The sequence below is a fragment of the Lepisma saccharinum genome, chromosome 5, assembly GCF_977018435.1.
Source record: "Lepisma saccharinum chromosome 5, izLepSacc3.1, whole genome shotgun sequence".
Taxonomy (NCBI): Eukaryota; Metazoa; Arthropoda; class Insecta; order Zygentoma; family Lepismatidae; genus Lepisma; species Lepisma saccharinum.
The window spans coordinates 75,051,710-75,076,741 of NC_139233.1; the positions used below are offsets into that span (position 1 = coordinate 75,051,710).

The following is a 25,032-nucleotide window of genomic DNA, read 5'->3' on the forward strand; positions in this document are numbered from 1 at the left end:
TTCATTTCAGTCACATCAAATTGTTAATTATTGTAAGGGCGTTGCAGAAAAATGTTAACTTCAAATTGAATTAGTATATTTTAATATACCTAGTTTACCCCAACCCCTAAAAAAAAAAAAAACTGCTTAATCCTCCCTGGTGGAAATACTGCGGACGTCCATGAACAACACTTTTTCTAAACATGAGGTTTGCAACGCTGCTGTAAGCCTGTGGCCGTAGGTTTACAAACGTAGGGTTTGGCCCGCTCTTCTCCCTATATTCCTTTACTCCTCTTCATCCAGATACGGTAGGCACCGCTCCTTCGCGGTCAGAAATTTGTAAGGCAACGTTCAGAGGGCTTACAGCTTTCCACAAGCAGAAGGCGGGAGATCCCATGTGCCGCCTGGTGCTGAAGTGTTGCAATCTAACAAACAGGATCTCGAAGACTGGTATCGGACCGAGTTGAACTTTGAAGTTTTTACTAATTTTGCCATATAATTTCATACATTTTACTAGAACTAATAAAGTGTAAGCCCGGCTTACACAGCTTACATGGACGCTCCGCGCCTGACACTCTTCCATTCCTTGTTTATCTTGAGTCCTCCATTCCAATTCATGATGTCTTCTCCTTTCTTTTCTATTTCTTTGGCCTCCTTCCATTTTCTCACTAGTTCTCTCTTCTCTTTTCCTATTCGCCTAGCCGAATCCCATTCAACTTCATGTCCTGTTTCTCTAGTGTGTTTGAATATGGCATTCCTGTCTCTCTTCAATCTCACATCATCCATGTGTTGCTTTAACCTGTCTTTAAGTCTCTTCTTCGTTTCCCCGATATATACACTTTCACATCCTCTGCACTTCACCTCGTAGATAACCCCTTCCTCTTCTTCCTCTCTCTTTTCTTCCTTCTTCTTGCTGGCTATACTTAAAATAGTGCGTCCTCCCTTCCTGTAAGTTCTTATACCCACTTTCCTCAGCACTTTGCATATCTTCTCTGTGGCATCGCCCATACTTCTTATACCAAACCATCTCTCTTTTTCTTTTTCTTCCTTCTCTTCCAGTCCTCTCTCTTTTATCTCTTTCCTTCTTCTGTTGATGTTGTGTCTGTCTTTCTTTTCATAGCCATTCTCTTCTAGTTGTTCCCACAGGCTATTAATCTTGGTTTCTTCTTCCCCTTTCTCTGTGCATATCTTCTTTATTCGGTCTTCCATGTTCCTTATAAAATTACGTTTAGTTCCATCACCCACATCACTTCTTTTGTGGCAGAACACTCCTGCCGAACACTTCTTTTGATACCATGTAGCCACAATCCCCATTCCTCTCTTCTTTTTCATCTCAATATCCAAGAAATTTAATGCTCCTTCCTGTTCCGTTTCGAGCTCAAGGAATATCCCTGCTTTCTCATCTTCTACATCTTTAACAAGCTTACTCAGCTGCCTTTTTGTTCCCTTCCATATCCCAAAACAATCATCCACATATCTACAAAACAGACTTAACTTATCTCCTCCTTTCACTATCACTTCCTTCTCCCATTCATTCATAACTAATTCCGCCAGCACAGGGCTCAAGCAAGAGCCTATATTCAGACCTTCACTAATCTTGATGATTTTACTCCCCACTCTGCTGTAGCCATTGTCCCAAATGGTTTCCAGCGCTTGTACCACTCTCTCACTATCCCATTCTCCTATAATGCTTTTCCCCACTTTCTTCCTCACTATATCCACTACGTGTCCCCTTTTGATGCTCGGGAACATGCTTCTCACGTCTAGGCTAAACATTATGATTTTATCCCCAGACTCCTTCAGACCTTTTATAAGGTCCACCACTTGCTCACTGTTTTTCACGGCTCTGCTTTCTTGTTCTCTCACTAACACTTCAATTACCTTTTTTAACTTCTTCTCCAATGGTTCCAAAATATTGTCCCTGCAATTCATCACTGGTCTCAACTTTATCTCTTCTTTATGTATTTTGGGAAAGCCTTTTAAACAGGGCAGTCTTCCTGCCTCCTTTGTGAGCTTTCTAAACCCCCTCCTTCCACAATCTTTTATGATCTTTTCTCTAATATTGCGTTCCTCTTCCATTCCACAAATCTCCTCATACGTGTCCCCTTTCAGGTCTTCAAACTTCTTCTCGTACCATTCTTTTTCCATCACAACTGTGGCCCCTCCCTTATCTGCCTGTTCCACCACCACATCGTTCCTTGTCTTGATTCTTTTCATACCCTCCCTTTCCTTCTGGCTCAAATTATCTAATCTTCTCTGTTTATCCATTTCTTTCTTCAAAATGGCTGCTGTTCTTCTTCTAATCTTATCCCTTTCTGCCTCTTCTTCAATATGTAGCACCGCTTCCTCAATATCATATACAATCTCTTCATAGTTCACATTTCTCTCCATCACTTTGAAACCTCGGCCTAACTTCAAAAAAGCTTCCTCTTCTTCTGATATTTGAACATCTCCGATTATAACCACTCTTCTCCTGCCCTCTTCACCTTCTTCCTCTTCTCTTCTTTCCTCTCTCCATCCCAGTCTTTCTCCTTTCTTCTTCATCTTCAGTTTCACCTTCTCCCTAAAGTTTTCTTGCCAGCTTCTCATTTCATGGAATGTGAATTCTCTAGTAAAAATGGTGAGTCCATCTTCTATGGTTTCTTCCATTCCTGCCAGTTTCTCCTTTATTGTTCTGATTTCCTTCTTCCTCTTTCTTATTTCATTCCATATCATTTCTTTTTCAAGTTTCTGTACTAACCTCTTCCATCTTCTGGTGCGACAATCCAATCCCTTCTTACTTATCTTCATTCCCTTTGGTCTTGTGCCCTTCTCCAAACACTCCCTCAAGAATATTTCTTGCTCCTGCTTGTGTATGTCCTTCCTCTTCAAGTCCTTCCAGTCATTGATTTTCCTCATCAGCCTCGGAAAATGTCCAATTGTAATATAATTAAGCCTTGTTTTTTCCATATTAAAACCAATACGTTGCTGACCAAGGCAGTTTATTAAGATAAAACACTTAACACGTAACGTTTCGACCCTGTATCAGGGTCTTCCTCAGACGAAGAACTAAACTAAAATGATGAAATATACTACATATAAGAGATAAAAGAGAGAGGACTGGAAGAGAAGGAAGAAAAAGAAAAAGAGAGATGGTTTGGTATAAGAAGTATGGGCGATGCCACAGAGAAGATATGCAAAGTGCTGAGGAAAGTGGGTATAAGAACTTACAGGAAGGGAGGACGCACTATTTTAAGTATAGCCAGCAAGAAGAAGGAAGAAAAGAGAGAGGAAGAAGAGGAAGGGGTTATCTACGAGGTGAAGTGCAGAGGATGTGAAAGTGTATATATCGGGGAAACGAAGAAGAGACTTAAAGACAGGTTAAAGCAACACATGGATGATGTGAGATTGAAGAGAGACAGGAATGCCATATTCAAACACACTAGAGAAACAGGACATGAAGTTGAATGGGATTCGGCTAGGCGAATAGGAAAAGAGAAGAGAGAACTAGTGAGAAAATGGAAGGAGGCCAAAGAAATAGAAAAGAAAGGAGAAGACATCATGAATTGGAATGGAGGACTCAAGATAAACAAGGAATGGAAGAGTGTGTTAGAGAAAGTTGAAAGGATGAAGAAAAGGAATGAAGAAAAAAGAAGTATGAAGAAGGAAGAAAGAAGAGAAAAGAAGAAGATCAGAGGAGGAGGCATTCATCCATAACCAAAAAGGCAGGAGGGGTGGGGGAGTGGTAAGCAGGTGCTAATCTTGACCTGCCAATCACCTGTCAGTGTAGTAGACCCATTAGTCAACAACTGTCAGGAGGTGATATGTTTAATTCCTTCGGAGAAATCTTCATAGATAAGGACTGTCACCTTGATTTGTTGTTGTGTGGCTTGTGACCCTGCTATGTGTATGTAATCTTTCTGTTTGTAGTATATTTCATCATTTTAGTTTAGTTCTTCGTCTGAGGAAGACCCTGATACAGGGTCGAAACGTTACGTGTTAAGTGTTTTATCTTAATAAACTGCCTTGGTCAGCAACGTATTGGTTTTAATATGGAAAAAACAAGGCTTAATTATATTACAATTGAACATTGCTGATGGATACTTATTCTTTACCAAGGCCTGAAGTCCAGACACATGACCGGCCATAACAGCTGCTCCATCGAATGTTTGCACCACAAGTTTCTTCGAACAATTCAAATCATCTACAATCTTGGTGACATGTTGGAACAATCCATGTGCTGTTCGGTCTGAACTGACGTCAGTGAAATGCAAAAATCGTTCCTGACAATTTCCCTCATTATCCACAAATCGTATGACTGTTGATAACTGACTTTTATTAGTTACGTCAGTTGTCTCGTCAAGTAATATTGCAACAAATGTTGCATTTCATATTTCTGATTTGATATGATCTGTAATTACACTAGCTACTGCATTAATTAAATCATTTTGTATTATTGGTGACGTTCCTCTAAACACGGTTGCGGTCTTTAAATGATTAGCTATTGTCGGATCATATGTTGCTAAAAATTCCAAAAGTTCTATGTACATGCCTTTATTTGTTGAATCCCCAGACTCATTGTGGCCCCTAAATGCACATTCTTGCTTCCCCAGAAATGCTATTGCATCAATTAATAATCTTATAATAATTCTGTTTTCCTTCACTTTTTCATTATGCAAACAGTCGGCAATCTTCTTTTGCAAATTCAAGGAATGATCAATTCTTTGAGAACCGAATGTCTGTAAGTTACTGAACACACATATATGACTAAGTGATTTTTGGTGTTTATCACAAGCAGTTACCAAATAGTTTAAATTACTAAATCCTGTTGTATTCCAAGGATTTTTGTCGGTAGAAAAAACAAACATGCCCAGCAATACAACTTATTAAGTGCACTCGACCCAGTCAACCAAAGATATTTTTGGTAGCTGGTCTCGTGAAAATGCCTTATATATATATCTTATTTTTGTCTTTCTGCACGACTGTAAGGTCCGGAAGAGGTGTCTCTATTATTTGTATCCTATCCTCGTAAGGAAGCAGTGAGAATGGCATCTTGGAGACAAGTTCGGTGATTAAATCCATTTTCACACGCACACAAAACAAGAACACAGAACACAACACAACACATGTCAAAAACACAGCACAACAAAAGGGCCTCGGTCACTGAAATTTCTTTAAAAAATGGATTCCCATCCATGAACACGCTACGTGGGCGACACAAAGAACTCGGATCCCGGACACAACAAGTTTGACCATATATCCCTTCCTTTTGCGGAAACTACCACCGACCCGCGTGGTTGAAAACACGTGCGGTGAATGGTTGCTATGACAACATGGTTTGTTTATGTTGCCAAACCTATTTCAGTGGGATGACTCGGGCCGAAACCCCCACCGCCAGGGCGAAGGTTTTGACATTTTGACAGCGGGGAAGGGGAGTTGCTTGAAACAGAAGTAAACGGGATGGCAACATGGCTGACGTCTTCAGAATGTCCCATATAGCTGCGACCGGCAGCGACCACAGTCGAATTTCAAGGAAAAGCAGAGTGCCAACTTCAGGGAAAATCACTAAATTTGGCGGATTTATAATGCTTGTATGTGACGAAATTCATGGAACTGGAAGAGAGACGGGCAATGCTCGAAGGGATGGAGGGGGAGGAGGTGATGTAATTTTCATGAGGCATCCCCTAGCTTGAATAATTTGCATTGGCACCCCCGCCTATAATTTTTTTTCCAGCGATCTAGCGAATTTCGTATTTCCATTGTTGGCAACACTACAACATCGCCAGGATGCAGAGAAGTCTTCACTCTCCAGCGCTTGGGGTTGGAAGCCAGCACCAGGGACCACCAAGTCGTCCTTGCCAGCACAATACGTCATGGGTTGAAAGGACCGCCTGCTGGTTCAAAGACTTTATCCTCAGACGAAGAAACCTGGCGATAAATAAAGACGACCTTACACTAGCGCTTACCCCTTGGTCGTAACTTGAGAGTGAAGCATCGATTAATTTGCTAGTCGATTATTTCCTGTATTTTAATAAGGGATTCGGCGATAACCTAGGTAGCCTAGAATATACGCGCCTGACATAATTTTAGGTATAGCACATACAGAAAATGAATTGTTTGTTATTGATTTTTATCCTTTGTTTTTTTTATTTCAGTATGTTCACTAATTTTTATATTAGCCTGTAAAAATACTGGAAATAAGTTACTACTTTTCTTTTGAGAAGGGCGCACATTAAGTTTGTGCCTAGGGGCGGCGAGGAAGCTTAATCCGCCACTGTAGGTAGTGTATATACGACCGCCAGAAACAGAACAGATTGTTTTTAATACATACTAAATTTTGTAATCGATAAATCAATCTGTTGTGTTTTTCTCTCCAAGAAATATGCTGTTACATAGAATGTAATAGTTGTGTTATTGTAATAATGTAGTAATGATGTAATTCTATGCTATTTGGTATACAAACTGCAATAACGAATGTATTCAATATTGAGCAAACATAAATACGTTGCTGTTCAACATACATATTGGAATCTTTAGTCTAAAGTACTGTACCTGCAGAATCTACAGCTTAATATAGGCCTATCTAATTTTTCAATTAAGATTAAATGTTTGTATTGGTGTTCAGAGCTTTGATATTTTGTTCTACTTCATTTCAATATTACAAGTGTTGTGCATTCTAGATAGCAAAATTAATCTCGAGTTATAATGACAGTCGTGATCACATTCTAAGAATTTAAAATGCAATCTTCATTAGTATACACCTCTACGACATTCCTTCATTTCAGTAATCATTGAAATACCGAAGTTAATGGAAAAACCCACTGCCAGTTATCAACAAAGACCCACTCGACCGGACCATCTTCGGATAAACATTTGCTCCACCATAGGTATACAGTGGTAGCTTTTCCGAAGCGGCAACCGGGCACGTAATGTGGAATTCTTAGGTGTCAGTTAACAGTGTTGTGAGCTTTGAACATGATGAATGAAGATGTTCTACAAGTACGTTTATGCTGAGATGCAGACCATGACGTCAACAAGGTCATGCGTTCTGAGTTCAGAGACCTGCCGACACAGCATTCTCCACACAATGACATAACTTATCTCCATTTGGCTTTCCTTCTGGTTTCAAATGGACAATCCCTGACAAGGACTTCAGTAATGTTATGTTTCACACCGTAATGATTCAAAAACAAAACAAAGAAAAACACTTAGTGATTCTCATCTAATATTGTGTTCAAATTATTTATGGATATTACTCCCAAATGTCAACGGCGACTGCAAAATAGACCATATTCTATACCCTAGTGATTAGAAAAGAAAAAATAAAGAAAAAAGACAGTGCCTCTCATTTATTACAGTGTTATGTTCTGCTATTCATTATGAACGTGTGTATGTATATATATTTCTTTCATTTACTACTCTGTACATGTAAATGAACTTTTCTATGGTTCCCCCAGGCAGAGGAGTAAGTGTAGAGAGCTAGAGATGCGGGTACAGAACGTTTGCTTCCTGGTGTACTTCACATCCAGTTTCCTCAGTCTCCTGGAATACTCCGACTTGCATAGGATAATTCCACAGGAAACGGATGTTGCAAAGTATAGCGGAACTGGATACTATACAGGGTGAACAGAAACTATAGGGACAAACTTCAGGAGGTGATTCCTGACAGGTAAAGGAACAAAAAAGTTCATATCAACATATGTCCGGAAACGCATATTTGCCAAGGTAGATGGCACTGAAGAACGACATCATCCTCACATAAGAACATTCACAGGGTGCTTTTTTGTGTTGCAAATTGTGTGATTGGAGCTACGTCGAAGCACCATGGTCCGTTATTCATACCAGGAACAAGCCGAGATGGTCTTCGTATACGGTCAAGCAGATGGAAACGGTCGAGAGGCCGCACGGATTTATCGAGCCATGTACCTGGACAGACAGCACCACACAAACCACAAAACCTTGCAGCCATTTATGGGTGTTTGTGTGAGCATGGGTCCTTCCATACAGGCGACCATGGAGGGTGGCCGCAGCATGTGTGTACATCAGATCTGGAGGGACATGTGCTACACGATATTGAGAACAACCCCAGTACAAGCTCCAGGCAAGTGGCCCGCTAGCATGGTGTATGGTGTAAGCCAAGCAACAGTCTTGTGTATCCTGCATGAAAACCCCTACTATCCCTATCACCTGCAATGTGCAGGGATTATCGATCACCATCACCAGCAGATTTTCCTCCAAGGAAAACAGGCCACCACTGTATTGTCGTCAGTCCTCTTCACCGATGAAGCGACCATTGGTAGAGATGGCATTGTCAACCTACACAATCGTCATCTGTGGGCTACAGCCAATCCTCGGGGAATGGTTCAACCGTCTCATCAGCAACGGTTCAGCATCAATGTTTGGGCAGGCATTATTGACGACCACCTACTTAGACCATTTGTTCTTCCACGTCGTCTTAACGGACAGACGTATCTGGAATTCCTGCAGAACACTTTGCCTCTTTTGCTTCAGAATGTGTCAGGTAATGCGGCTGATGCATGATGGAGCACCAGCCCACTTTCGCATTATTGTTTGTCAACACCTCAACAACATCTTCTCCAGAAGGTTGATAGGACGAGGCGGCCCTGTGCCATGGCCCGCTCGATCACCATACTTAAACCCCCTTGATTTTTACTTGTGGGAGCATATGAAAAGTGTTGTGTATGCCGAGGCAGTTCCTGATGTGCATACCCTTGAGCATCGTGTCCTTATAGACTGTGACGCTATTCGGGTACAAGCTGGAACATTCGAATGAGTGATGCAATCCATGATGCGACGTGTGGACGCTTGCATTGCATCCCATGGAGGCCACTTTGAACATCTGTTGTAACATGGATGAAAGCCATGCCATGTAATCTGTACCGGTACTAATTGCTTTATTGCAGACTCACCGTGCATTTCCGGACATATGTTGATATGAACTTTTTTGTTCCTTTACCTGTTAGGAATCACCTCCTGAAGTTTATCCCTATAGTTTCTGTTTACCCTGTATAAGCGAAGGGTGCCCTGTATCAGGGCCCTTTTTAGTTACAAATTAGTTGGTGGGTCATTGATAAAAGCAGCCAGTGCCGCCACCAGGAAGCAGAGGTAAGTGTTGGCGCATCCCTCGGCAACCTATCCTTCTCCTCCTACTCTTATTTGTTTAGCCCAGAAAAATGTAAACACCATCTGACTTATTCTCATTTCTCCCGAAGTAAGTGCTCTATCGATAATGGTAAAATAAATTATTTAAGATACTAAGATTGATTGATTGATTTGGTTTATTTTACTTCACTTTCTTGCTACTTTTGGCTAATTGCGAAGATGAGGGTGAGTGATGATATGATGAAATTGATGAATAGACATTCACAAAGAACACCCGTGCCCAGGCTGGGATTCAGACCTGGGACCCCTGGTGTGAGATACTAAGAAAATTAGGACTAATTTTATATGTGAAACATGCCATGGAACAGGTATTTGGCACCAAAATGCTACAGAATATCTCCACTTTACAGTGTAGAATTTAATCGCAGCAGAAATGTTACAAAAATGCTTTGTCTAAAGTGGGTCTAAGTTTCTACAAAGGTTATAATCTTGAAATGCTTGACACACATCAACAACATTGGTATGAGATACAATTGTATTTAAACATTAATGTCAAGCACATTGTGCAAGTCTTTCTCAGTATCTCCTATAAGTAACTATGATATTACAGTACAATTAAGTAGAAAAGTCACTAATTACCTGAAAAACAATGCAATCTGGTTTCCATCTGACTGCAGGTTCAAATTCTCTTTCCTTAGGTTCTTCCTCTTTATCCTTCAGGTTTTCAATCTTGCTGGCCTCCTCCAACAAGGGTTTCACATTGTTTATGGGTTCAATCTTACTTCTTAGAGGCTTCATAACATTCTCCTCAGCTGTCTTTAACTTGCCACCTTTCTTTGGGCTTGGAGGCTTCGCTTTCTTTGGTTTATCTTCTTTCTTGGTGGCTTTCTCCTTCTTCCCACTCTTCTTCTTCTTCTCCTTTTTTGTTGTATCATCTTTTTTTAATGACTTTGGAGTTTCCACAACCTCTGCAGGAATCTCAGAAGGTTTCTGTTCCGAGTCTTTCTCCAGTTCTGTAGCTGATTCTTCAGATACTGGCAACATTTGCTTGACACCAGTAGTAATTTCCTTCCGGCACTTGTCTGTTGGAATCTTTTTCGGTTTTAACCCTGCATTCTTTTTATTCTGTTCTCTAACTAATTTGTTAACTATTTCCAAGTATCGACCCATTTTGTCTCTTGTCTGACTTTCTCTCTGGATTTCAATGCATCTATATTTATTGATGCATTTCGTGGCATCCGCCGGCAACAAAGAACCATATCTTTCCTGCAATATTTTCAGGGCTGCCTCTCTTCTCTTCTCTTCCTTCCTCCTTCTGTACTTCAGATTACATTGTTGCTGAACCTTCTGTTCTTCCAAACCACACTTCAGGGAATACAATGCATCAAAATTTTTCCTGAAATTTTGTTCTTCAATATTTTCCTCCCATGCTTTCTCCAGTTTCCTTGCATAATTATGTTTCCACATTGAAAACTGCGTTAAAGGTCCCAGTTTAGAATGAGATTCTGTAGTTTCGCTGGTGCTCGAGAGCTGATTTGCTTCCTTAGCAATTGCAGCACTTTCCAGTAGCTGTCTAGCTTTTCTTGTTAACATATTTTCTATTTGCAACCTTTTTTCTGTAGTTAGTTCCATTGTGCTATTGTAGAATTTACTGCAAATCTGTAAAAGAAAAATACTACATGTCAAAACACTTCAGGAAGATCCCAACAAACAAATTCTCAGGTTTAACAGGCATTTTCAAATAAATTACCTGATGATCCTGCAATGCCTTAACTTACATCACCATGGTTTACAGTCAGTATTTGGAAAGTTACAGAATTATGGATAAGATATAACTTGATTTTTTTTACTGATAGGCTAATTGGGACTGGTTTACAGTTTAAAGTGGGACTCGAAACACTGTGCAATGTGTCCCCATTGCAAGGTAATGATGTTAGCACTATGCCATTAGGGAGGCCCAAGATATAACTTGTGGAAAGAACTGAATACATGAATTGAAAGCGGTATGTTCACTTTCTTTTGCCTATGCCCATCTGCATTTAACATTCAGTTTAATTAAATTTTAATGAATCTCAAAGGTTTAAATTTGAAAATACAGGGCTAGTTGCAGTTGACTGTATCCAGAGTGACAATAAAAAACCAATCTGACTTGAGAATAAATATATAATATATACATATTGAATATTTTCAATGCGAGCCTCAGCTACTGGATAGGTCACAGGTGGCAGATAGTGAAACCTCCCTCAGATATGATGGGAAGCTGTGAATAAGGGGAAGCCTAACTAAGCAGTCCCGGACTGAGGGAGAAAGGTTATCAGGGTGTGAAGAGTGTCCAGTGGCATTGACTTCCTCAGCAAATACCACAGATACCCATCGACAGCCTTGTCTCACAGCGAATAAACACAGACATCCCCCCAAGCCTTGTGGGCCTGGAGGGATCCAGAAAGACTAAGGAAGTTGGAACCTCGTCAGAAAAACAAGGGTGAGAACCCACATGTGGCAGCCCCACCACCAAGGTGTAGGCAGTTACAGGCCCAACTAGCAGACAGCCAAAAACATAAAAAATTCGAGAAAAGAAGGAAGCAAGCTGCACTGAAAATTGGAGACAACGTGGGCTATGAATACGGACATTGAATATTGGAACACTGGCAGGAAGGCCTGAGAAAATCGCTAAAAACGACAGCAATTCGCATTTTATGCCAAATTCGCATTATTTCAATATTTCGAACGGGCGGAAAATGTGTCCAGACATCACTGCACATTCATAAACACAACTTCGCAGCAATTATCATTTTTCACGGTTTTCGCGTTTACAAAAAATTAATGTCCCTACTAATTGGAAATTACTTTCTGGCCACCCCTCGTATAAATCATTATATTGCAGGGCTGGTAGAAAAAAGGCAATTCTTGAAGAAAGTGATTTGCTTTTATGATTGTGTGTTACGGAAGCGATAAAAGGAATAACAAAAACTACTCTATGTGAAAAACTGTGTTTGTTTTCATGTAAAAAGAATACACAATTGGTAAGTACGAACCATTAGAAACACAAAATATCCGATTTTAATGTCTCTCCGATATAACGAACTGTTACCTAATAAAATATAATTACTCACGGAATTTGCTTATCCAGTCGTGTATATACAATTGTTCGCTCACAAGCAGACTGATATAGTTTTTCTTTGTAGGACAGTTACATCTTTTGTATTTAAAAAATTATTAATAATAAATCGTGTAAAACCATAGACATGTAAAACATACGTTGTTCAAGGAGAAGCGCGTGATGAAAATTGAATTGAGTTTGGTTGTTGACAAGCACCAGAGGGTAGTGGGTAGTAACGTCATAAAAATCTCTTCATAGAAGCAAGTTAAATATTTGTTTTCCTGTTAGATTACTACTAACCTACTACGTAATTACAGAAAATCATAAATCCTGTTAGATTAATATAATAAATAAGACGCGGTCATATTTTGCTGTCGATTGTGTTACTGGACATTTAAGTTTCACGCGTGTGTCAATTTTCCCTTGCACACACCGTTCTGCATTTTTTTTAAATCGACGTTTCCAATAATGTTGGAACTCTTAGGTTAAAATCTGATTAAAATTTGGATCTCAACAGGGAATTGATATGCATTTAAGGAGATGGAGTTAATTATCAGACTGAAATCACACACTGCAGATGACGTTGTATAAAGCATAACACCAAGGATACTACAGTTTTGGTCACAGTTTCATTTAGAGGAAGAAGAAAACGAAAATTGAAAATGGACAATTCTTTTATTTTTTTACCAAGTTTGAAATTATATGTAGCGTTATTGTTATATACATGTCAAAGTTTTCTCTTAGAACGTAACTCGAATAAAATGATCGACCAATAGGAATTTACAGACTACATTCATGTAATATGTGTATAATTATGTCACATTAAGAATTGTGGGAATTTCAAAACTTGTAAGTACTTTAGAATAGAATAGAATACTTTATTAGTCATTAGACAACATGATTGCAATAGACTTCGTCATAATAAGTATATAAATACTAATATAAAAAATTACAAAAGAAAAGAAAATTAAAAATACATATTAAGATATTACACATTCAACAATACAGTTTGCAAATTACACTACATGTTTTATTACAGCGAAAGCAATTGGAAAATAGTACTCTATTTTGATTACAATACAAGTCATGTACAAAAACCCAATTTACAGCTCTGTGATGCATTATGAGTAGACATTTACATTTTACAGGCCCTGACGGAAGTGTTCTTCAAATTCCGTGACACTATATATACAATATCGTACTAATATATTATTAATGTGTTTAGCAAACTGCTTGTTTTCTAAATTACGTATAGAAGCTGGTAGCAAATTGAATAATCTCATTCCATTATGTTTAAAATTTTGTTGAGTCTTGCATAGTCTAGCGTATGGCATTTCTATATTCAGATTGTGCCTTGTATTATAGTCATGTACATTAGAACGCAACCTAAAACTGGGGAGGTTTTCCTTTATGTACATTAAACTATGATAAATATTTATAGAGGGCACTGTCATAATACGGTATTCCTTAAAGAATTCCCTACATGACTCCATATCCTGTACTCCTTTAATACAACGTATAGCCTTCTTTTGCCATTTAAAGACTTCCTTTGCACCTGTAGAGTTTCCCCATAGTAAATTTCCATACAGTAAGTGTGAATGGAAAAGAGCGTAGTACACAGAAATCATCATTTCCTCACTTACAGACCTTTTTAATTTCCGCAATACATATAAGACACGGGCAAGTTTCTTACATAGTTCCTGGGTATGAATTGACCAGCTTAATTTTGTATCTAAATATATGCCAAGCAATTTTACATAATCCTGATTATTTAAGGTGCATGGTGGGTTATTTAAGTAGAAAAAGTGAGTTTCTGTTTTTGTCGTATTTAACACCAAGCTATTTGTTTTAAACCATAAAGAGGAAGCATTTAACATTTCTTTATTTTTGATACTAAGGTTAAGAATACTATGATCATTTGTAATAAAGGTAGTGTCATCAGCATAGATAGCTGTTTTATACGGTAGGTAATTAGGTAGGTCATTCATATAAACTAAAAACAAAAATGGACCTAATACTGATCCTTGGGGGACACCAGACAAAACGTCTAGCTCATCAGATTTCTTATTATTAAATTTTACTATCTGTCGTCGATTAGTGAGATAAGACTTAAGAAGGGATAGTTCAATACCCTTTATTCCATAATACTGTAGTTTTTTAAGCAAGATTTCATGCGCAACTGTATCAAAGGCCTTACTTAAATCTATCAAAGTTGTACATGTATATGAGCCAGACTCGAAACCATTAATTATCTCATTTACGACCATCTCTACCGCATTAATAGTAGATAGCCCCGATCTGAATCCAAAGTGGGCTACATTAATAAGTGAATTCTGTTCAAAATAAGGGGTCAATTGTTTTTTTACACAGTACTCTATAATTTTAGAAAACACTGGAACAAGGGATATAGGTCGGTAGTTACCAGGGTTATCTCTGTCACCCTTTTTGTGGATAGGGACTGTTATAGATATTTTTAGGTTATCAGGAAAAATACCATCATTTAATGTCCCATTAATAAGATATGTAATTGGAAGTGCTATTATGTCAATTATATGTTTTATAATAAATGTTGATAGACCGAAAAAATCTTCACTATAGGAGTTTTTCATTTTTGACACAATAATTAAAACTTCATCCGTACTAATCTGTATCCACTTAAAATTTATATGATTAAATTGTGGGAAACTTTGCTTACCAAGATAGCCATTAAGATCATTGTTGACATTTTCTTCATAGTTCACAGGAATTTTGTTTAAATGTTCTTGATTGTTTATAAAGAAACTATTAAACTCATTGGGTGTGATACTTGGCAACTTTGTTTCGTCCGTTATCTTTGTTTCCTTTTTGATTATTGACCAGGCAGCTTTGCATTTATTACTTGCCTTAGCTATGTACTCTTCATTAGCTTTTAGCTTAGCTAATTTTATTTCCTTTCTAATTTTTTTTTTAATCTCATTATAGTTCAATTTAGAAGTTTGATCGCCATTTTTGGCATTATCATGTAGTCTGAGCATAATAGCTCTAAGGTTCGCTAATTTAGGAGTGAATCATGTTAGATGTGTTTTCATTTTCTTCTTACCAGTGCTGATAGTTCTGTATTTTATTGGACAGCACTCATTATAAATATCGACAATTGTATGTGTAAATTTGTTCCATGCTTCAGTCAAATTATTACAGGTACTTAACAATTCATAGAAATTTATTTCATTAAGGCTATCTCTGAGGTTTCTTATGTTAGTTTCACCAAGCAATCTAAAACTTGTAGTTTTTGTGGTGGGGGGTGTGGTATAAATTAAAATTGGTAAAATAAGCCACAGACCGCTGTGGTCTGATAAACAGGGATCAATAGTTCCACAGGATATCATGTTTCTGTTAACATTAGTGATCACATTATCAATGCAAGATTTCATTCTAGTTACTTGATCATTAGCATAATAATAATCATAAGACCTGAGAGTATCACAGAATGATTTCTTTACAGCATTATCAATTAGAACATTTATGTTTATATCTCCCAAGTAAACAACATCAAATTGCTTGTACTTATCAATGGACCTTGTAAGTTTTTCCCATTGTAACAAAAACACATTTAAATCTGAATTAGGAATGCGGTATATGGATATGACCACAACTTTCAAACTGTTAAATACAATGCCGGTAACTTCGAATACTCCTTCAACACATAAGTGATGTATATCTAACGGTTGATACTCCTTATTAAAATCGAGTCGTACATAAATACCAACACCTCCATGGATCATAGACTTTCTAGAAAAAATACTAGCTAACTTGTAATTTGAGGGGATGTACATATCTATTTCATCGTTAACCAACCAATGTTCATTAACGGAAAAAACATGACAAGGAAAATCATCCAAAAAAAGTTCCAACTCCGGTAATTTATTTCTAATAGATTGTAGATTAATATGAAAAAGTAATAAATTAGTTGCACTTTCAGGCTGTGAAGTTTGTTTTTTGCCACTATTACTATTCGAACGTACTACTTTATAAAGGCTATCTTGAAGTGGTTTCGTTAGATTTGATTGTTTGACCTGGCTCCACACTGAAGCAGTTTTTTTTATGGAGTCAGGTTCACAAGGGAGTTTCCCTGTTCATACCAGTTCATTGGTATTATTTCCTTGTACATATTTGCAAATATTTTATTGCTTACCTTCTGTATTTCATAACAGACATATTTCTTACCTAGCCTATTAAGGTGAAGTCCGTGGCTAGTGTAAAACCTTCTGCCTATCAAACTTATGTCTACAACACTTACATTTTTGAAATGTTTGCTAAGTTTATAAATTTCTTGATTCACACGATCTATTTCTATCTATGTTGTATCCAAGAATTACATATTTTTTTGTACTTTGTAGCTGTTGATATAATAATGCAGCAACAACACTTTATTCAGAACTGTAAGACTGTCTGTGTGTAAGACTAAACTGCTCAATTACCAATCTGAGTCATAAAAGTACGAACAAACAAGAGTTAAGTAATGTAATGGCCCCTAGTAGTGACCTATGCAATGACCTCACCCATTGTGTTTAATGTGTGCAAAGTGATATAAAAAGCACAGTAACATGCATTTACAGAGAGTTGTGTGTTTAATTTTGAGGTAAAAATTTACTATCCTTCGGACACCTCTAATTTTTTCGTTTCATCAATTTTTGACATTCGTACTTACGTATCTGCTTCGCGGAACATTCCTGAAGGTGTAGAACATCTAGAAATCGCAAAATAAGCGAAAATAAGGCGTTAGTTTTCGGAATGGAAACTGTCGATTTTCGCGATTTTTTTTTGTTTCACAACCAAATATATATATTCCTGATACTACCACGACACCAAATTTTAATTATGTTTGCCTAACCAAACTAACCTAACCACGTGCCAATATTTCGTGGGGCTAGCGCCAATGGTTCGTGGGGCTAGCGTCAATGGTTCGTGGGGCTAGCGCCAATGGTTTGTGGGGCTAGCGTCAATGGTTCGCAATTATTTCCAATTTCTAGATCCTGATCCTAACACGACACCAAATTTTAACTATGTTTCCTAACCTAACAGAACTAACCTATCCATGCACCAATGGCTCGTGGGGCTAGCTATTCTCCGTCGGAGAATTAATTTTCAACAAACAACATGAATTTCAGCTATGAAACATTCCCACATCACACAAAACACCTTCCCGATGTTCGACAATGCTACAGGAACTTATTACGGTAAGTAGTTTCTTCTGTAAAAATAAATAAATGTGTCCGAAGGATAGTAAACTAGTACCTTGATATCCACAGGATTTGTTCCAGGGGTGGCGCAAATGGGGTATTTTTTCCTGGCAGTGTAACAAATGAGGCATGATTCTCCACAAAATAGTGATGCAGATAAAAGAAATGGCTATTAGCCAGAATATATTCATATATGCCAGTTAGTTATCTATCTGGATATTTGAATTATTCAGATGCTAATGAAATAAATTACGCAGATATTTATGACCTGCAATATAAAGATATTTATAATATAGATTATCTTTATTTCCATGTAATGGACTTTGTCTTTTTGAGTCTCTTGCAAAAGTAAGCAATACTGTCGTTTATTTTTAACGCCGTTGCCACTTTCAAAAATTACCTTAAAATGCTGAGAAAAATGTAGCTGTAGCGAAATTTTCGCTACAATTACAGGAATTTTGTAGCTTCGCTACAGCTACAACTACAATTTAAAAAAATGTAGTGCCGCTACAGCTATTGCTTCAAAATATCAAAAGGTATATATGTGTTACGTAGACTGAATGGATGTTTAGATAGTGATGTACTATTGAATGTATATTATGCTGAAATTGAATTGAATTATGGTGTGCAAACATGGGGTAATAACATGCAAATAAATAAAAGGTATGACTGAAGATGACCGGACCCCTCTCCGATTTTCTTCATATATGGCATAGGGGAAACCGGGGCGGAATGGGGTACTTAATGTTTAACTAGCTATAACTAGCCAGGTATTACACGAAATTGAAACACAAATGTATGTAAACATTCTGTATTATCTGTACTCTTTACACTATGAATAAGAAATCATATCTGTTACACGCTTAGGAGTTATAGGTTCTATTGTGAGACAGTGCAGTTTCCCCCGTTCTGCCCCGTATATGGGGCACAATGGGGTAATCATTAAACAGTACCAATTATTCCTTACATATTTCACAAACAAAAGACACTGCTTCATCGTCACTGTCTACCTCCGCACATGAATTGTGTGCCCATTGTTGACACGTGATACAACAAATCCACCCCTCACACGAAGTTGAATACACATCAGAACAGTAGAGGCACTGTGCGTTCATATCGTCATCCTGACACTGCACGTCATGTGAGGCCTATGAAGTACAGCCATTTAATTTTGATGTTTTCCGCTGTTGCTGTCGTTATGCTGGGAACAGTTTTCGTTTTGATTGAGACTTGTGTGATGTAGATTTCTGAGTCTTGGTTCCGTTGACCCCCAACTCTGTTCTGTTACAGAGATGTTTTACAGTCTTTCCCCTTTCCCTGGAAGGTCTTTCTAGTCCTTGGTTCACTTTTGGGATTTGTATAATGTTGTCAGGAGAAGTTGTTGAAAAAGCAGAAATTTGGAACTGTCCTTGCAAGTCTTGGCCATGACTTTGCCTTGAACAATGTGGTTGAGGCGAGATGCTGTTTGCATGTGCTACAGGGATGTTGGTTGCTGCTGATGGCAAGAATTAATCCTCACTGAACATACCGATGTCTGGTGGTCAGATTCCAGTTGTCCTTAATGGGTTCATAGCTGTCTTCATAGATGCTGCACATACAAAAACTGATCCTAACAGTGTCGAAATTTGCCTCTGTTCCGCCATACCCAGTTCTGCATTAAATGGATGGCGAAGTCCATTACCTATTGCCAGGTGAAAGGCCCGCCGACGACAATCCTTCATTGTTAGACCGAATAGACATTTCTCCATATCCTTTGGATAGGACACTAACTCTAATTCCTGCTGTTCGGTGAATACACATTGATATTTTCCAGCGTTTTTCTCTACAACGTGTGTACAGTTTGTGTTTTCCCGTTTCTTTTGAACATACTCTCTAACGTGGTTTGTGGAATACCATATTGGTTTGCAGGTTTTTTTGTATACCATACTGTTGCTAATTACTGCCATAACTGCCGCCTCAGTTAGACCATTTTTGTCTGTCGGTCTTCCTCTTCGAACCATCTGAAAAGGACAGAACAAAATATTAGTTCATTCGTCGATCCGGGGCACAATGGGGTACTACCCGTCCGTTCCACCCCGCAACTGCCATTTTCATAAGTGAGGCTCAGTTCGTGCAACGCGTGGTTACATTCTTCTAACATTCCAACCTATTACACATGTTAGTCATGCATGTAAAACAGAAAGTCAGTACAACTTACCTTTACTTCCAGTCAATGCGATTCTTCTAATTCTACAGACAAAGGTAGGTTACTAGATTCTCTACATGCGGACGCAGCTTTTCCATCACTGCCGATTGCCCACAATTCTTTGCGAGGAATAGTAACTAGTAAAAAAATTCCAGTAGAGTGCAGCACTTTACAACGCAGAAAAGGGGGGTACCCCGTTCCGCCCCGGTTTCCGCTACTTACTAATTGAGGCCTGCTAATGACGAATCTGAAGTTAAAATTTGTCGGAAACGTCTAGAAATTGCAAAATAATTGCGAACCATTGGATAGTTAGAATTTTGTTTCGTGGTAGTATCAGGAATATATATATTAGTAAAACATCGATAGCATCCCAAAGGATTTCTTCATTTTTACACAAGAAACTACTTACCGAAATGAGTTTCTGTAGCATTTAGAAGTTCTTGTTGGTATTTTCCTTTCATCGAGAAAAACCGATGTTGTCGTATATGCTAAATTGAACGAAATGAGTGCTAATGGAACCTAACCTAACAGGCCTAACCTAACCTTGTAGGCATACCTCGTCCCCGTGATGGTTTGTGGGGCTAACATCAATGGTTTTTGGGGCTAACTTCAATGGTTTAATAATTACTCTTTATGTCAAAAATTGAACTCTTTTTGTGAAAAATGCAAAATAGCACCTTGAAGAATCTTTTGCAATGCAGAATAGGTAAGTATGAGTTGGTGTTTTAAGTCCACTTTATGCACAGTAAGGCTAATCGGGACTGGACCTACAGCTTAAAGTGGGATCCGAACCACTTGTGCCTTCACCGGGTATCGAACCCGGGACCCCTTGATTACAAGGAAATGACGCTACCACGGCGCCATGGGGGAGGCCTAGGTAAGTACGAATGTTAAAAATGATTAAATAAACGAGTGAGAGGTGTTGGGACGCTATCGAAGTTTTACCTATATATTTGCTAGTGAAACAAAAAAAAAAATCACGAAATTCGATGGTTTCCATTCCGAAAACTAACGCCTTATTTTTACTTATTTTGCAATTTCTAGACGTTTCCGACAACTTTTAACTTCAGATTCATGATTAGGAGGCCTCAATTAGTGAGTAGCCTATGCCAAATATGAAGAAAATCGGAGAAGGGTCAGGTCATCTTCAGTCGTTACAAATTTAAAAAAAAAAAAGCAGTGAGAATAATCTGCAAGGAGTCCCCTAAATCACACTGTTGCCCTTTATTTGTTAAGTTAAGAGTACTCAGTCTACCTTCACTGTATATCTATAGGATCTTATATTTAGTACATAATAATTTACAAAAGTTTCTGACAAACTGTATAAATCACCAATACAATACAAGGAATCCAGACAATCTAAGTATAAGAAGATACCAACACAGTAAATCTCAAAAAAAATATGACTTATGTTGCGGCAAAAATTTACAATCAACTATCACAATAGCCTACTTAAAATCTCTACAAATGAATAGTTTTAAAAGTTTATTTTAAAAATTTTGAAAAATAAGTGTCTCTATGAAGTTAATGAATAGTACTACTCAATAGATTTTCAGAAATATTTGTTCAAAGAAATTTATACTAGAGATCTTGATACATAAAATTTGTCTTTACAAAGAAATCTAGTAGCCTAGTTATTTATTTTATTTATTGTATAAATTAATAAAGTTAACGATGTCGATACATTCTTGTAATGTCTTATGGCAATATAGATCTTATCCTATAAGTAGGGCCCAAGACTTTGTCTTATAAAACTATAAAATATGTATGTAATTAAGACATAAAAATTGGAAAATGCAGAAATCTTCCCAGTAAAGCCAAAAATATGCACAATAGTACTTTTGAATTTCTCATTATATGAGAAGTCAGTATCTTCCACGGAAGATCAATTAGGGTGAGGGTGGCATATTAAATAGTCAGAATCCCTTTAACCGAAGAATGTAATGAAAAAATACTGAATATATTGTGAGTTTCACTGCAATTATCGTACGTTTCATTTACTATTATGTTAGATTTACACTTTTGTGAAAAATAAATCATAATTGGTAGCTCACTACAGCTCTGGTAAATCTATGCAATCAATACACAAACACAACTCTTTTGGGCAGGTTCTAACTATATAGAATCTGAAAAACAGCCAAAAAAATTTTGTCAGAATATATTAAACACTCAATATTATTTCCGTTCCACAATGCACATATTGTCTTGTAGCAGCAATCCATAGGCAAACTAAACAACAACATTTTAGGAGGATTTTAAGTCCATAGAATTTGAAAAACAGCCTCCAAAATTTTTGTCAGAACAAGTTACACTAAATACGTTTCCGTTCTGCAATGCATTTACAAGCTTGCCGCAAAAGTTCCTGTTCGTGGCATTCTATTCACTTGAACTTTTACAGAATGTGCCTGGCTCAAACGACATGATCTTGAATCTCTCGTACTCAATAGCCGATAAAGTAGGTGCTGGAATGTACCATGTTACTTTTGACTGATTGTTGTTAGAAGCGAAAAAAAGGTAAAGAAATGAGAACAATTGAAACTTTTTTACTTCCTGCCCACTGATTCTCGTGCCTGTACAATAATGACTGAATGTTCGCCCGGCTATCAATTGTCGTTGGGATAGAAACAGCGTAGGAAGGGGGGGGGGGGTATTATTGTTCTGTAATACTAGTTGTTAAGAAAATACGGCATCTGCTTTTAATTTCTTCATCAATAATTTGCTTATCCTGCCATTGATAATATAAACTACCCTTTGTGCTAAAGGTATGAAGAATAAATTAACCAATTATATGGAAGACAATTACGAAATTATACAGAAAATTGTCTTATTACGAGAAAATTGAAGAAATAATGTAAAAACGTGAAATTGTAAAATATGTCAAAATATGCCTTATCAAGTTTGTCTATTTCGGCTGATTTTCATCAGATACGTAAAGATCTCACTTCAGTATTTGATCTGATGCCAAATAAAAAAATGTTATGACATAAAGTCCTGGGCCCTAGTTATAAGGTTAACCAACAGAAATATGCAAGACAAGAGAGAAGGATTGTTGAATATATTCACCAGTAGATTAGACTGGTTTAGGTTTGGTTGCCTAAGTATTTCTCCATTTCTTTCAGCTCAAGTTTTAATTGTTTAATTCCGAAGTAATCATGGTACTTATGCAATTTTAACACTTTGATTTATATTCATGTCTTTACTCACTTACTTTAATACGATAGTAATCACTGACTGTGATTTAGTGGAGAAGCTTCTCCCTCCATAAATACTATATATATAAATCTTTGTGAATGGACATTAATTTGGGTCTTGGGCATGGACTGCTTCTGCTACTATGTTACATGATATGATGACACTGGCAGACAATCAACACATGATTGCTGAGGAAATAAAGTTTATCAAACACATTCAAGTCAAAGCCTTTAGTAAAGTACATGACATTTTGCTAATTTTGGAACGTTTCGTTATGGAACTAAAAGATGAACTTATCAATCAATTCTGTGATATTTATACCGAAGAGAGGCACATTTTAGTTATGCTTCAGGCATCCAAGCTGCTGGAACGACTAGACTTCTTAATTATGGAACTGTCCTTAAATAAATTATCCTACCATATTCTTACCCCGACTTGCCAGACCCTTTGGCCGAGTGGTTAGCACATCGCGCTGTGACTCCATGGGTCCTGGGTTCGAATCCCGCTTAGGCTTGGTTGTTTGTAAATTTCCATTCATCAATTTCATCACTCATCCCATCTTCGCAAATTAGCCAAGAGGCACAAAATGCGAAGTAAAATAAACTAAATCAATCAATCTTACCCCGACTTGGCTTTGCATTTTTATTCAAGGGCACCCCCAATTTAAAGACACACTGTACACCACTGATGTTGGTTTGTTTTACACCCTGACCAATGTCTTCGTGATCACTTATGACGTAGATTCGAATTCATTTCCTCTCCTACTGGAGACTCCCTTGCTCCCTTTGGATGCAATTTCTCCCATGTACCATGCAATCAATTTGGGCTCGTATCAGCAAGGTCACTGGTCCCGTATTCGAATTTCGGAATTGACATACCGGGTTATGCAAAATGGCACCCCCCCCCCCCATTTTGTGGAAATTATCGCCAGTGCTTGTAAATTTACTAACTTCTTGTACGTGTGTCACCATACGGAGCTGTCGATACATCCCCACGTCACGTGTTTACAAATGTTAGTTTATAACAATTCCACCGAAGGATGTTCCATGGAAATAAAGTCACCCTCTGGCCCCGAGCTCCGTAAACATTGGTCACGGCATACTTATAGCAGGTGTTGGTAAATCATTTCATCTCAGCTCCTTAACGGTAGAATCCATACACATCGCACTATTGATGTACTTCCCGGTCACACTGTTTTCTTGAATTACAGTCAATTTGACCAACTTATTTCCGTGTAAACTTCAGGACATACTGTTCAACCATGTAAGTATTTCAGCCATGTTATTAAATCTCTTGTTTCTGTAAAACTTTGAAACTGTGTATTTCTTTTAGGCTCAGCCTGCATATTAAAATTTATCAATATTCTGAAATTTTTATTGTTGGTTCATTATTCAACATGTAGTTAGTAATATGTCATGTGTAGTAGTTCCTCCATTCATATTGGGGGTTAGGCGTAGAGCTGACAACTCTGCACTGTAAAAAGACATGTCAAGAAACAGAAATATAAGGCCATGGATGTTCCCAAGGTAAAATATTCCGGAGGTAAAATAGTCCCCCGTTCGGATCTCCGGGTGGGGACTACTTTGGGAGGTCCCTGGACTAAGGATAAGATCTACGTTAGGAATAAGGATATTAAATTAGGCACCTGGAATGTTCTGAGCCTTTACCGGCCTGGGGCATTTCAGTGTACAGTTAATGAGATAGTGAAGTATAAATTAGATGTAGTAGCTGTCCAGGAAGTTAGGTGGCCAGGAGAAGGGAATTGTAAAACTAAAAATTATACTTTTTTCTATGGTGGTACTGAAAATCATAATTTTGGAACAGGCTTTTTCATAAATAACAGAATTATCTCGGCTCTTAAAACAGTAGAATTTATTAATGATAGGATATCATATGCAGTTTTACAGGGTAGGTGGTGTAAAATTATTTTAATAAACATACATGCACCAACGGAAGATAAAGATGATAATACTAAAGATGATTTTTATGCAGAGTTAGAACAGGTCTTTGATAAATTTTCTCAGTATGATATGAAAATTCTGTTAGGTGACTGTAATGCACAGATTGGCAAAGAAGAGACATTTAAACCCACGATTGGTAAAGAAAGTCTTCATGAATTAAGTAATGATAATGGTATAAGATTGATTACTTTTGCAACCTCCAAGAATTTAATTGTGAAAAGTACTACTTTTAAACATAAAGATATCCATAAATATACCTGGTCTTCTCCAGATGGTAAAACTCATAATCAGATA

The 25,032-nt window shown here is 37.7% G+C and overlaps 1 protein-coding gene across 1 annotated transcript in view; it reads right to left on the reverse strand.

The window, feature by feature from the left end:
• LOC145988077 (cilia- and flagella-associated protein 74-like) overlaps positions 1-12,343 on the reverse strand; it is a 74,815-nt gene extending 62,472 nt beyond the window's left edge. Inside the window, exons 1-2 of the mRNA XM_083122914.1 lie at positions 12,195-12,343; positions 9,721-10,740 (exon numbers count right to left, since the gene is read on the reverse strand). Coding sequence (XP_082979040.1) covers positions 9,721-10,713 — 993 coding nt within the window. The 5' untranslated portion in view covers positions 10,714-10,740; positions 12,195-12,343. The remainder of the gene's footprint in view (positions 1-9,720; positions 10,741-12,194) is intronic.
• Positions 12,344-25,032: the final 12,689 nt, after the last annotated feature.